General features: G+C 42.8%; 1 protein-coding gene across 1 annotated transcript in view; it reads right to left on the reverse strand.

Annotated features, from left to right (window-relative positions):
* The window catches only part of gas7b (growth arrest-specific 7b), a 77,039-nt gene that overhangs the window by 16,392 nt on the left and 46,254 nt on the right, over nucleotides 1-14,393 (reverse strand). Inside the window, exons 5-9 of the mRNA XM_073488981.1 lie at nucleotides 11,847-11,900; nucleotides 8,700-8,789; nucleotides 6,657-6,772; nucleotides 6,362-6,436; nucleotides 4-82 (exon numbers count right to left, since the gene is read on the reverse strand). Of these exons, the coding sequence (XP_073345082.1) occupies nucleotides 4-82; nucleotides 6,362-6,436; nucleotides 6,657-6,772; nucleotides 8,700-8,789; nucleotides 11,847-11,900 (414 nt within the window). The remainder of the gene's footprint in view (nucleotides 1-3; nucleotides 83-6,361; nucleotides 6,437-6,656; nucleotides 6,773-8,699; nucleotides 8,790-11,846; nucleotides 11,901-14,393) is intronic.

The raw sequence follows: 14,393 nt of genomic DNA on the forward strand, positions 1-14,393 counted from the left end.
TACCTTTGAGGAGAACTTTAGGTGAACCTCAGCCTCGTCTGCCAGGCTCTTCTTCAACTGGGCCCAAGCCTCCCCCAGAGTCCTGACAGCAGATAACAGGGAGGGTGAGGGAGAGAGTGTGTGTGTTTAATATCTTACACAAGAAAGGACCACACACACTTTTACATAAAGACATGCAGGGAGGGCAGACAGTGTTGGGGAACACGCACACACACACACACACACACACACACACACACACACACAGATGGGGTTCAGCAGCAGAGCCGGTGCAAAAGTTCACGATTACACAGGCAACCAGTAAATCTAGAGAGCTGAGCTGAGGTCCACAGCCAGTTCAGCAGATGATTAGGATGTATGGGACATGAGATACGGCGCAGCTTCTTCTCTCAGCTCAGAGTTCAGCTTTTCCAACACAGCTGGGGGCAATAACACTGAGAAGGCTCGTATTGTTTTGCAGATAAACGTTCAAATTAAGTTAGCCGATAAACATTACGTAACAATCACACAACGCTTGTCTTTTTAACAGGCCACACATTTGTTTTGATTCAAAGAAAGTGAATGATTCATAATTAGCTCTGACGGGAAATGGAACGAGGCAGAAAGCTTTTTCATATTTCTTCAAGCTGAGGACGGTTAAACAATCGTGCAGCAGGCAGGCAGGCAGTCACAGCCTCCAGGCTCTGGGTCCAGGCTCTGGGTCCAGGACTGACGCTCTTTATGGGTAAGCGGGTTACTTCAAAGCGTCGCTGTGAATGGAAGACATGTGTGGAATTCCCTCTGACTGACATCTAAAACATTCCTGACACTGTCCGAGTAAAGTCCGGCACCTGCAACACTCTGGCATCAAAACGGGTCGACTTCAGCGTCACACGCCTAACGTAGCTGAGTGTACAGTCCATCTTCAATCACAGTTTCCTGCTTTGAATCTAAACACAGATATTCACAACACTGTTGAAATCATTTTTGCATGAATATGTGTTATTCTTGATTTTTGACATAGCTGCAAATACATAAATATATTTTCTACCTGTCACACATTCACAAACCTTATTTTTTTTAATACATGTTCACAAATTTAGGTCCATTTTTCCCCAAGTCTCAGAACAGTGACGCACACGGCACAATAAGGACAATCAGATGAATTACATATGCATTCATATAAGACTGGAGGCAGATCATATGTAAATCTCTCCCTGCTCCTCCCCTCAAACGCTCCTCTTCGCGCCAAAACGATGACAGAAAGTTTAAACTAAAAACCAGTGACCTATAAAAAACAACTGAAGAAGAGACAGACACACAGTGTTGCCATCGTGGCGTCTTTGTGGCTCGATTTAGAGACTTCTCAGACCGTCTTCACAACTTAAAAGTTATAAAAAAAACGACTGGCGACTTACTGTGAGCATCAGGGAAAAGGTGAGAAATATATTTAAATCTATTATATTGTAATTCATTCCCATGCATGCAGCTCAGAGTAAGCAGATAGAGCAGTTCACGGCTTCTCTGTCAGCAGCACCAGAGTCTCTCCCTCTCCTCCTGCCGCTGAGTGCAGGGACGCTCAAACTTTTTCACTTGGAGGGCCAAAACTGAAAAATTAATGGTGTTGTGTTGTATTGTATTGTTAGGATGCAAAATGGTGCTGGGATTCCAAGTTTCCTTGATTTACTGACTTCCTGCGCACTGTGTGATTATGAATAATCAAGAATTAATGATCCTATACATTTAAAGAACATTTTTAACTTACATGAAAATGAAACAGCATAAAAACATTATTTTAACTTAAATATTACTAATATTCTTATTTCATTAGAACCACCTGGAGGGCCAAACTGAACCTTACAGTGGGCCAACTCTGGCCTGCAGGCCTCACTTTGGGCAGCAGTGGTGTAGCGTGTGGGGCAGGGAGGAGGTCACTGCTCGCTGCAGGAGCGGAGGTTCAGTTGTTGCTCTCGCTCTGAAACGTTCTCTGTAACTGAGCCTTTAAATATGGAAACCTTTGTCTGATCTTTTCCCTCTTTGTAGATTTTTTTTTACTTCAAACTTTTACTTCAGTCGAGTGATCCCTCTCTGCAACCGACACAACCACTAAGCTTTATGCAAATGAGTATGTAATGATGTCATCAGTATCTTAATGAGCGTATGACATCATCTGGAGCTAGTGCTAGCTACTTTCATTGGAAAACAGTTGGCAACACTGCAGACATAAAATAAAAACCCATCAGAGTCCAAAAAATATCAAAATAAAATGAAATGATTTTAAATTTTTGTGTTTTACTTTTCAGTGGAACTTGTTTTCATCGCCAACAGAACTTTTTGTGTGTTTCCTTCTTCCGTTCAGTTTTCAATGCCAAATTTTTTTGTCTGAAGCTAAAATTTAAAGTAACTCCTCTGGCTCCCACGCAAAATATCATTTTTTTAATGATGACCTCCTCCTGCTCTAGTGGGTGTGAACAGAAAATGTAACCACTGAAGACATAAAACATGTTTAAGTAATCCCATTCTGCTGTTCTTCTCATCAAATCAAATCTTTTCTCTCCTTCACTGACACTCTGCTGGTGAACGCTGCTCCTGACTGTGTTATGTGCCGCCCAAACATGTTGTTTTAATATTTTAAGCACGTGGAGAGGCTTTTTCACGGTGTCTTTGGTATGATTAACTTGAGCCAGACCAGACCGAAAGCTCATGCGTGTCCACCTTAAAAACACGAGCGAGAGCAAAGATAGCTGTTTGTTTATACCTCATTACTCAAAGCTGCAATAGTTGCACCACTCTGACACTGTGGAGGTGTGCCAGATGTAACCTGCTGAGTGTGAAAAGCATTTACAGAAAATCAACTAAATCATAAATCTCAGTGAGAACTAATCTCCTGCCATGTACTTCCTCCATTCAACAGAACCGATAAAGTGCATGATTGGAGGCAATATAAAGTGGTCACACGCCTCACAGCCACATCTCTACCAAACAAATGGTAAATTCAGGAATAAATAGACCGCTGGTTCTAGGCTGCGGTCGGTCAGAGAGTAGGAACTGACCAACAAAACAGTGATTGTCCTGTCTGACAACAGAGCTGGCCTGAGGGACACAATAATGAAAGTATTGTGCTGCACTTTTCTGGGTGTGGGCAGACTGAGCCGGCTGGCATAATCTGGATTCTATATGGGACGATTCCAACCCACTGTAGCCTCTATGACCATGCTAATATGAAGAGCATTATCTTTAATACATGTAAACAGTGCAGGGGAGGGTAAGCTTAGCTAAACTTTGTTTTCACGCTGTCTCACTTGCACCAGGGTTCGCCCACTTTGTTGGTCTGATGTAAAAGTTTTGAATCTGAAATAAAGTGTACTCATCATTTGTAGGAGGGTAAAGAGAGCCTGTGTAAAGTTTTATGAATTCAGAATGTCACACCACAACAGCCGAAGTAGAGAGGAGTCGCAGTAAGCAAACAGAAGGTCAGTTTGCTAACACTAGCTACCATTAGCTGATATAACAAACTGGCCATCGGCTACCAGACCAAGTGTGTAGCAGCACAACACCTTACGCCTCGTCTCCACGCAGTCCTGTTTCATGTCTGTAATTAGCCTGCAGCCCTAGTGCTCAACACAAGAAACTGAACTTCTGTACAGATGGACAGAAACACCACCGCTAACAAAAGGCCGGCCCACCAGGTGTGCAGCTCGGTTTGTGGAATATTTTGTTAACGTATGACTATAAAGTTGTGTATGCGCTCTGTATGTTACAGAGCTAGCATGCTACCAAAGTTAGCTAAATACGCCGTCAAACTTTTCACTTACACAGGAACATTTTTGGCATGTTTTGATTGGTTAGCTCGTTTGTTTTTATGCTTACTTCCTGTGACACAGTGTCCACGGTCTGTCTGCAGTTGGCCACATGAGATTGGCCAGATGATTTTCAGCGTACTCAAAGCATTCTCCGTACCAGGGGAAAAAAACTAGCTTGCTAGCTTGTCATGCTGTATCATCAACGATGAAAGCAGTGATTAATCAATGAACACAACGTATTTTAGCTATGATTTAATATCCATAGAATATCAATTGACTTGGCAAGATTTATGTTTAGTGCCATCAAATTACAGCTCACACAATACAGCAAGAATAACATAATGATGATAATGTTCAATTAAAATGACCGAATACGATCTTCTTCTTTCTGAAAGTTATGTTAGAGCTGTGATGCTGGACTGACTGTCTGTCAGGTTGCTATGCACTCTGCCTGTGTCCACGAGGAATCTCTTAATAAAGATGAGTTTAATAATGATGCCCTGTCCGTACAAATCACAGCTTCTTCTCTTTGTGGGTGTCTTTAGCCAACAGGGCCCCTCTCAGCTTCCTGTTAGTTTACTTTCCATGTTCCTGTGTTCCCTGGGAGAATCAGACAAAGACTCGCCCTCAGCATGATATTCCCTCAGCTGTCAAACTGGAGAAAAGAGGAGTGGCTGCAAACTCTGTCTCCCTGCAGGGTTTCCCTGCATTCCCTACAACCCTCAACACACACACAACTAAATGTCTGCCTCCTTAAATCTCACTGCCCCTGTCCCAACTCTCACCCCCCTCCTTTACCTCTGTACCTCCTCTCCGCCCTCCACCCGCTCCTCTGCTCTCTCTTACAGTAATAGCTGGAGTATGCTGCAGGACAGAGATCAAAGCATGCAGTGATTTACAGGAAGGCCATACTGTTTCACAGCATCTCTGACAGAGCCTCCAGACCCAGACTCACACCGGGACGTCTCGCCTGGTTGGCTGGCTCGCTCACTGAGGTCCTGTCTGCCTGACTGGCTAATTGGCCCGCTAATTCCACATAAGCATTTATATTCACCGGCCAGAGTCACTCAAAACAGAGATCATGTAACATCTAACAGACAAAATAACAACTTAATCCTCTTATAAATAAAAGTTGAATTCATGAGCAGAAGCACATTTTGCTGAGTTGAACACACTGTTACAGGATTAGTTGACCAGTCGTTATGGTCGCTTAATCTGCTAATGTAAGCAAACGTTCTGCTCACATCAGCCTCCAGCCTCTAAATCAGGTTCTCTCGTGATGATAGCCTCAACTTGAATATATTAGCGGGTTTCACTACAAAACTCAAGTCAGCTTAGCTCTTCTCACTCTTGTGAGAGCTTGTTGTAGCAACCAAAAACAGCCAGTGGCTACAGCTACTGTACGACAACAGCAGTCAGCCACGCTGTTAACAATACCATCGAGACAGACTGACACAAGTCAGACTATTATTCAAAGTAGAAAATTCTGTGTCATTGCTCCAAACAATATGCTCTCATGTTAGCACACTAGGAAGTGGCGACCGGCCAGTTACAGCTGTGAAGTTTCCACAGACACGATCTGAGGGACCAAGAGTACATCTGACCCCAACATCTGCTGGAGCCTTTGTTAACTACATTTATCATGTTCTCTTATTTGTGCCTCTATTACAGAATTTATGATGCTACTGTAATTCAATCAACACTCCACCAAGTTTATTCATTTATTAGTTTAATAGGTTTGGGTTTTTCCCTGTGTGCAGCATAGGGAACTACAGGTGGAGCATTGATATATAGTCTTGTGTTATAAAATCACAAATTAATCTTGAATGGTAAATGGACAGAAGCAGCTTTATGATACTGTACACTTGAACGAGGGTCACAACTAACTCTGTAAATAGCTTTGAATGATTGATGAATCTTTCAGCTTTATTTTCAGATTAATTGTTTAATTGATAAACGGTCCAAAAACAAGTGTAAATGCCCATCACAAGTTCCCAGAGTCTCTTTAAAATTCAGTTTACAACAACAGAACACAGAAGAGCAGGAAGTTCTCACATTTAAGAGGCTGGTCCAGTGAATTTTTGACACTTTTGCTTGATAAATTACTTAAATGTATCTTTTTTTCGACAAACTGATGAATCAACTACTCGTTGCAGCACACTCTCATGTTTCTCATTACTCTATTTCAAAGCAATGTTTCGTTTTGGTCATTTATATATTTCCCCAGATTGTCAATCATCTGACACTGAATCTCTACCAGCTTCATGGCTGCGGCTCTGCAGCTGACCGTGACCTTTGACCTCACTGGTAACAAATATGCCCTCTATGGTGCAATAAAGTATCACTTTAATATTATTACAAGACCTACTGCGGAGGAAGCAGCCCCCAAAACACATAATTTACAGCCTCATTCCCAAAGAGGCTGCATAGTGGAAAGACTTCTTGTCCAAGTGTTGACGTGTCATTTTTTTGAATATTGATTCACATCTTCCGTGCAGCCGCCATGTGTGTGACAGGCTACTCTACAATGAGAGGGCTGTCGTCCTCCTGAAAATCCTTCAAGGAGGAAGGTCACTCACCCTTCTTCCTGGCTCCCTAGAGGGATCTGGGAGAGCTTGGAGAGATTCTTGGCGTACTCCTCTTCTATCTTTATCCTGAGAGGGAAGTAGAGAGTTTCATTACCACACAGCCTTTACGCAATCTGACTGTTTCCATGTGCGTTTTCTGCGTTGTGCAACACAGTGATGTACATGAATGAGCAGAAAAAAGGGGGAAATGGCTTGTTTTAATGACAACTGTATGGTGTTCATGGTTACCCAAGATGAAGTGTGAAAAAATGAAGAGGGGGAGATGGCTGATGAAAAAAGCTGATACCTTTCTCGTATGAACTCGGCCATCTCTTTCTGCATCTGTTTCCCCTTCAGCTGTTTCTGCAGCAAGACCTCGAATCCTGTGATGCAGCCATTGCCCTGGGTGTCCCTCTTATCACTCTACAAGATAAACACAGGAAGCACACGAGAAACACACTGAACAAACAGACACTTAGCAACAAACATGAGAACATCACACAACAACAACAACTAGCTGAGTGCCTCCTGCATGCCGCCTCACATTCAGAGCAGCACCATCAGATTAAGGCTGCATTAACTGAAGCAACACCTCTGATCTGATGGATATGATGTAGATGGCTTGAGTGAATGATGAAATAATCAATAAGTTTATATCAAATTTATACTCGACAATTTTAACAATGCATTGCTTGTTTAAAGGGTCAGCATCAGTCAGTGTTTACCTGCACTGTAGCTGCCTGTTCATGTGTGTATTGTGAGAGGTTTTGCTTGTAGCAATAAACCTTCACAGATCTTTAACCCAAGTCTGCATTTTTCTCTAGGTCTATGGAGCGTTTTAGCTTTGTTCAGCTCATTGTTTTGGTTTTGACGGTCCACAACTCTACTAATGTGGTTAAGCCTCAGCACTCTCATTAACCCTGTGCAGCAGCTGCAGGCTGTGATAAATCCACTGAACACTACCTGTCCACACCAAATGACTTCAGACAAAGTGAGCGACTGCCTGGTGAACATAGTGAAGCGTTTAGCAGCTAAAGAGACATATTTCCCTCTAGACTCTGCAGAGAACTCAACAGAGCTAGAAGGAGAGTGTGTTTGGACAGAAGTGCAAAATGTTCAGTCTGTCTCAACCTGTTCACTGCAACAACTTTGTCAGGAGATGTCATTGTTGTGAACTATCCTATGCAAAAGTTTAAGTCAGTTTTAATTCAATGATCTTGAATGTAGGGAAACTCTGTAGTGCATCCCTCTACACTGCTGTGACAGCCACACGTTTCCTCTCTAGTTTCTCCTGCATATAAATCTCAGAATTAAAGCTATGGCTTATCCAACTTCTCTCATCCTGATTATAGGGTTCTTGTTTACATTATGTTTAAAAAAATCTGATTAATGGAGAAAGGCAGTTGTAAAGTGGCATGTAAACAAGATAAACAAAGTCCTGAGAAAAGAGGCCCAAATCAGGAGGTCAAAACTGACTTGTTTTACCAAAACCTGCCATGCTTTCTTTCCACTGTCACCTCTGTGTGTCTGACCACACCTGGTAGAGATTACACTGCAGGAGTGAAAGATGTCCAAACAGAGCAGCAGAGGCCAGCTGGATCTCTGCGCTGCAGCCACTTACATGTAATGTATCATCCTACTGCACTGTCTGGTGGACCTTATTAAAGCCACTGCTGATTCCCAGCGTGCAGCTCAGCCAGTACCACATAAAAATGGAGTCATGCTGAAAGATGAAAAGGGTCTGATGTTGTCTTTGCTCACATGGACTCTCGGGGATGTTCATTTAGTGATGTTCTGGGGAGAGCGTGGCGTCAACAGAGGTAGAATGGCTTCATGAAAGGATTGTGTTTCTCTCTTTGGTTTCTAGTCATTCACATTCAAGAATGTTCTCAGAAAGTGTCCTCGTCTTGATATTTGACTTTTCTTTACATGCAGGGCAGAAACTAAAGCACCTGATTTAGAACTGTAATGGTCAACGCTAGGGATGATGTTTTCTTATTCAGAAAAGAACTATATACATATATGTACACAAGAAAACACACATTTTTAAGAGGTCACCTCCTAAAAAGTTAAGCAAGTACAAGTCTACGTTGTTTTTTTCTACACAGAGACTTGTAATGTATTTTAATGGCAATAGGCTAAAATTGAAAACAACACTTTCATGAAACATTATACAAAAGCGTGATGTATTCCAGCGGTATGTGTATGATAATGAGTTACGTGAGCAGAAGAGTTGCAGTTCTTTGGTGTTACAGTTCTGGTCTTGATGTAACCCTGAAGTAAAGTCACAGCCGGTTTGTGCTAAGGGGCAGCAGGATTTATAGCCTCTTAAATGTAGAGGTGAAGTTACCCAGAAGTAGTCACAGTAGCTCCATTCGCTCGGCTTCAACAGCTGTTGCTCCGGCATGCACGCAAGAGCCGGGAACGTCACACAGTTAACCTGAGAGAGCGAGGGAGAGAGGGGGAGAGAGAGAGCACCACAGGGAGGGCAGTTAATGGGGCAGTTAATAGCATCATGACAGACAACTTTGCTTTGATGCCACTGTACTGTACAGCAGCACTATTAGTGCTCAGTGTGTTGACAGAAAATGTATAGGAGTACACACACACACACACACACACACACACACACACACGCACACACACACGCACGCACACACACTCGTGCTCTAGTATCCAAGGTAGTCTTCACTGCGTTGCTTTGGCAACACGCTCCTCTCAGCAGCTCGGAGAACACACCAAAGTAAAGAAGACATTTCTAATCGACCCAGCATTGTTCATTCACTGTTCTCTGTCCACCCCGTCCTCAGGGACACTGCTGTCAATACGGCGCTTTTCAGGTTCTCACTCTTTTTGGGATTCATCGCTCAGCTCTCAACCACAACACTGTCAACTTCTACTTTGGTCCGGAGCAATCAGCGAAATGGATTCCCAAAGAATGCCTCTAATTATCTCAGTGCAGTTAATTGTCTGCTGCTCGTTCTCCCAGCAGCAGTGATGTTGAATCTGTTGGCTGCAGGACTCTGTGGGAGATGCTCGGTTCTACTCTGGGGTTACGCTTAATAGGATGATGCGCAATGCATGTCACTCTAGTACTTTCTGTGCTCCGGGGCTTGGTGCAGTGCTTTTATAGTTTTCCTTCAAACATCCAGGGTGGGAGGGAAGGTAGAAGACACTCACCTCTAACCTCTCTGCTTCATGAAATGCAGTCACAGCTGCTTTGGATACGATTGCACAAGTCAACGCCTCAAGGTATAACAAAGCATAACAAAACTGTGGTTTATAATGTAAAACCTCTTCAGCTGCCCATTCAGTTTTTCAGGACAAGGTAAGAAGAAAAGAAATAAAGAAACAAAAGGAAAAGAAAGAAACCACACGTTTCAAAGAGAAACTATTCTCGCAATTAAGAGATACAAACAGACCCCAGGTTTAGCAAAGACTCCAGGGCAAACAAAAGGAGCTTTATCCTCTCTCACATTCATTCCAATTAACCTCAGGAGGTAAACAGCCTGCAGCAGGGATGCACTGTTTCTATTTTAAACAACTTCTGTGGCACCAGAGAGCACTAATGCCACAGCCTCTCCTTCCACAGCAAATCAACAAATACAGTTCTGCTGATGACTTTTCCAGAGCCAATATTCAGATTGAAATGCAAATAGAAGAAGAAGAAAAAGGCCTCTAATTCAACCTTATCTTGGCTTATGAAGCTTATAATTTGTTTGAGGGAGTGGCTCTCTCTTTAATCGCTACTGAGGTCCAGAGGTTGACAGCTAGCAGGGCTTTAAACTGACCCCCGCTTCCTTTGGTGAAGATGAGGGCAATACTTCCAACAGTCTCCAGTGAAGGCTTTACTCTGTTTGCATTCACACACACACACTGTTCCCAGCACTTTCTTTCCTGACCTTTGCTGACCTCGATCAATTGACAGTCATTTAACCCCTCCTCCGAACAGCGAATGTCCAATATGAGCTTAACACTCGTGACGAGGCACTGCCGAGCTGTGGTGTGAACACGCAGTCAGAAGAGTTTGGAGGGTGGGGTCTGTTGTTTTCCTTTAAAAACTAAAAAACTTAAGAGTGAGCTTGCAAGGACACAGTGCATTTATTTACTTTAACATAAGCTGCGAACATTAGCATGTCCAGGTAACTAGCCTACTACACAGGCGAGTAACGTAGCGTTACCTCCAGGGCAAAGATATGTGATTAGCTAACTTCATTATTTTGCGTGGATACAAGTTATTTTAGAAATGTTCTTTTAAAGCTTTACATCATGTATGTAGCCACAAAGATGAAAAATAATCTGTATTTTCAGTCAGTCAGCAGGAGACATGGGGTGCGTTCAAAGAGCTCACTTTGGCACAAACTGGACCGCTCGGAGCACTTTTGAAATATAATGTTTAGTTATTCAGAGCAGTTTTCTGTCGGAGGGTATGGAGCTGCACAGCGCCGAGAGCAGTCAGTGTTTCATGAACAGTAAGAATGGCAGTCCTGGCTAAATGTAGTAACTGTGGACTGACGGCTGAATTAACCAAAAGAATTCAACACACACGAGCAGAGCAGAGAAGTAGTGAGCTGTGTTTGTGTATGACGTTAGCTTACTGCTAGTTTGTAGCCTGCGTTTCTTTGAATTATCTGACAGTATGCCTGCTCATTTATTCATACCGAAAGCACCTCATCTATCACTTTGAACTGTGGATTGACTAGTTGGTTTCAAAACCAACTAACAGCATTAATGTTAGCTAGCTGACGGGGCTAATATCTGTCAGAGACAGTTCTAGATAAATGAACAGCTGATGTCTAGAAATGAGAAACTGCTAAAAAGAGTCTTCTACTGTTTGAAATCAAAGACATATTGTTAGAAGAATACTGAGAATTTCAGTTACATTGGTACAAAGTCTCTCCTCTCCCCTCCGTCTCTCATGTTTCCTGTTACAACCATCTGCTTATCAATAGCATCACCCTGGTTGCTATGGAAGCCGGTACATACAGTAAGAAAAAAATATGAAAGTCAGAGAGAAATTCATATTCTCACAGGAGCAGCAGCAACTCTATTATTTACCAAGCATGAGGCCCGACAGGATGCGACCACCTGACAACAGAGAGAAATCATCTGGATGCTGATCAGGATGATGTCACTGTGTATCTGTGTACTAGCAACTGAAAACAGGCTCAAACAATCCTCACAGCAGTGAAGAGAGAACGCACCAAGGAAGTTTAAATTTACAGCTCGTATTTAGTCAACATGTGAATCAAATGTATGTTTTAATATATTTTATGTTTCTTGACTGATCCAGCAAACACGTAACTGGAAAAATAAATTCCACAGAGGATATGTGCTCTACTGGAAATTGCATTTTCCCAAACTATCCTTTCCCAACTTGAGAAAGAAATACTTAAGTTCTCATCTGCTGGTGTCAAATCTGGCCCTTCAGGGCTGCTGTAGAGAGCCGGAGTGAGTTCATTGTTAGTTAAGAGTTCCCGTTAGTTGCCCCACTCACCGTGACCGTGGTCTCCTTGTTCTGTTTCCTGGTGGGCGACGTTGATCCCGGGCTCTGCAGAGAGAAGAAGGATGCCCCGTCAAAACCTCCGTCCTCCGTGTCGGACATGACTGCTCGACATACACACACTGTCACTCGCACACACACAAACACAGTTGTTTTCCTGGCGAGCGCTGTTAGCGTCTGTCTGCTGCTCTCTCTGCTTCTGCTGCTGCTGCCAGTGTGTATGCATGTGTGTGTGTGTGTTGCTGTGCAGAGTAGGGAGGATAGTTCTGCAGAGCAAAGCAAACCATGGTTGGCTTTCTCTCTCTTTGTGTGTGAGTGTGGATGTATGTGTATGTGATTTCTAACACTTAAGCCTATAATAGAGAAATTTCCAGCGTCCTGAGATAAACCAACAGCGGGGGAGTTTATAAAGAGGACAGAAATTAGGAAGGAAGTATAAATATAAAGTGAAATCTAAATTCTACATTTCCTCCCCTGAAAAACCAAATATATCAAAGAGAGGACCTTGAATCCTCTGTAGCAAAAGTGTGTAGGATGCAGAAAAGGGGTAAATGAGGATACGGAGTGAATAAGTGGTGGGTGGATCCTGTATAACTGCACCCTGACTGCCTGCTTAATTATGATCAAGGGAGCAGATACTGTAGGAGGGATTTATCTGCTCTAACTGCCATCAGCCTCTCCATTAATAATAAGAGGCGTAAGAGAGAGAGAGGGGTTTGATGTTTCTGAAATGTGGAGAGACTACATCATGCATCATCATTATTATTATCAAACACCAGCTGTGTGTTATCTGTGATTTATTGTGACTGTATAAAGGTGCTTTAAGATGTAGGGCTGGTTATTAAACCTTAAAGCTGCACTAATCACCAGTTTTATTTTTGCAAGGGATTAGAAGTGTGAAACAGGAAGCTCGTAGTGACAAAACAACAGAGAAATATGACTCAAAAGTGTAGTTCATCTTCATCTACAGAGAGCATTTTAATGTCTTTTAGCCCATTGTTTTGTTGTAGGGCTGCTGTCAAAACTTTACTGTTTCAGCTCTCTCTTACAGCTCTCATTAACTTTGTGTCCAGCAGCAGCAGGCAGCTGGGTTTAGTAACAATCTTGAATAAATGGACCGTGCATGCCCAAATACCAAAACCCAAATTCGTCATGTGACCGGGAACAAGACTGCAATTGATTGCTAATACTGTTTTATGTCTGTATTTTCAAACTACAGTTGTTCTGATTCTGATACCAGTATTGGAAATGCCACCGATACTGCCGAAAATGCAGGTATCGGTATCAGCAAGTACGTGAGTCTATGCACCGATCCGATACCATGTCATTTAGAAACAGAAATCCTGCTACTTCCCAGTTAGCTCCGTTAGCTCTGCTTAACGTTACACACCGGTCAGTTGGAGCTAGCGACATGTCAGCTATTTGGCCATATTTGACTCAGGATAACCCCACCAGTAAAACAGCAACACGTTCAGTATGCCAGGCTGTAATTTGGAGGGGTGGCACGAGTTGCCAATTTCAACACCAGAAGACGCATCACGCAAAAGAGCACGACAAACTGCTCTCCCCAAACTTTATGAGACAGTGAGGGAACCGGTTCATGTAAGCTGAAAGACGTGCAGGCAGTCAGCTTTACTACTGACAGTCGGACCTCTGACGTGTGCCCCATGTCTTTGCTGAGTGTGCACACTGGGTGGACACAGTATCACCGTCAACATTTGCAAACGAGTTCCATGAGTTTTAAGGGAATTATTTATTCCTGGATTCATCCAAGTTGCTGTTGCGCTACTGTTTTAAACTGTTCTATTTAAAAAGTGGCTGCACTTTAACAGTTTTTAAAGGAATTGTTACTCATTTCCAGATTTCACGCACTGGTATTGGATCGGTACTTGGTATCGGCCAATATCCAAAGCCCAGGTATCGAATTAGTATCAAGAAGGAAAAAAATGGCATGAGAACATCTCTATATGATAACATAGCCAAATCAACTTTAGAGGGCCACAACGTGTCAGACGTGTGTGATTAAAAGTGCAACAAAAAGAGATTATTGCAGCTTTAAAACTTTTGTTTCAGACCAAAATGTGTTGAGTTTCTAAAAAAACAAAAAGCACAATAGGTCTCCTTTAAAAGAGAGAGAGAGAGAGAGAGAGAGAGAGAGAGAGAGAGAGGTCAGGTTACACAGTGATGCCTGACTATTGTGCATGTCACATAAGCTTTGCTGGCAGTGGTTTAATGCTTTTTGCTGTCTGAATACTTTGGCATATGATTACTGTAAGCGCCACAAGCTAGTTGGAGCTGTGCTGTGAAATGATGGAATGAGTTTGGCTAATTCAGGGGGTGCATGTGTAGGTCAGTGCTGTCTGTACTGAGACAGAGTGGAGGAGTTTGACAGACAGACAGACAGACAGAACCTGTCACCTAGTTCTGTTTCTTGTTTTTGCTCTTGTTAATCAAACTTTTGGCCCTAATTTAATCCCCCCCCCCCCCCCCCCATTATAGCAATCCACAGACAGGAGAGAAACAACAGGGAGGTAAAGGGAC

This window comes from Pagrus major, chromosome 20 (genome assembly GCF_040436345.1).
Source record: "Pagrus major chromosome 20, Pma_NU_1.0".
Lineage (NCBI taxonomy): Eukaryota > Metazoa > Chordata > Actinopteri > Spariformes > Sparidae > Pagrus > Pagrus major.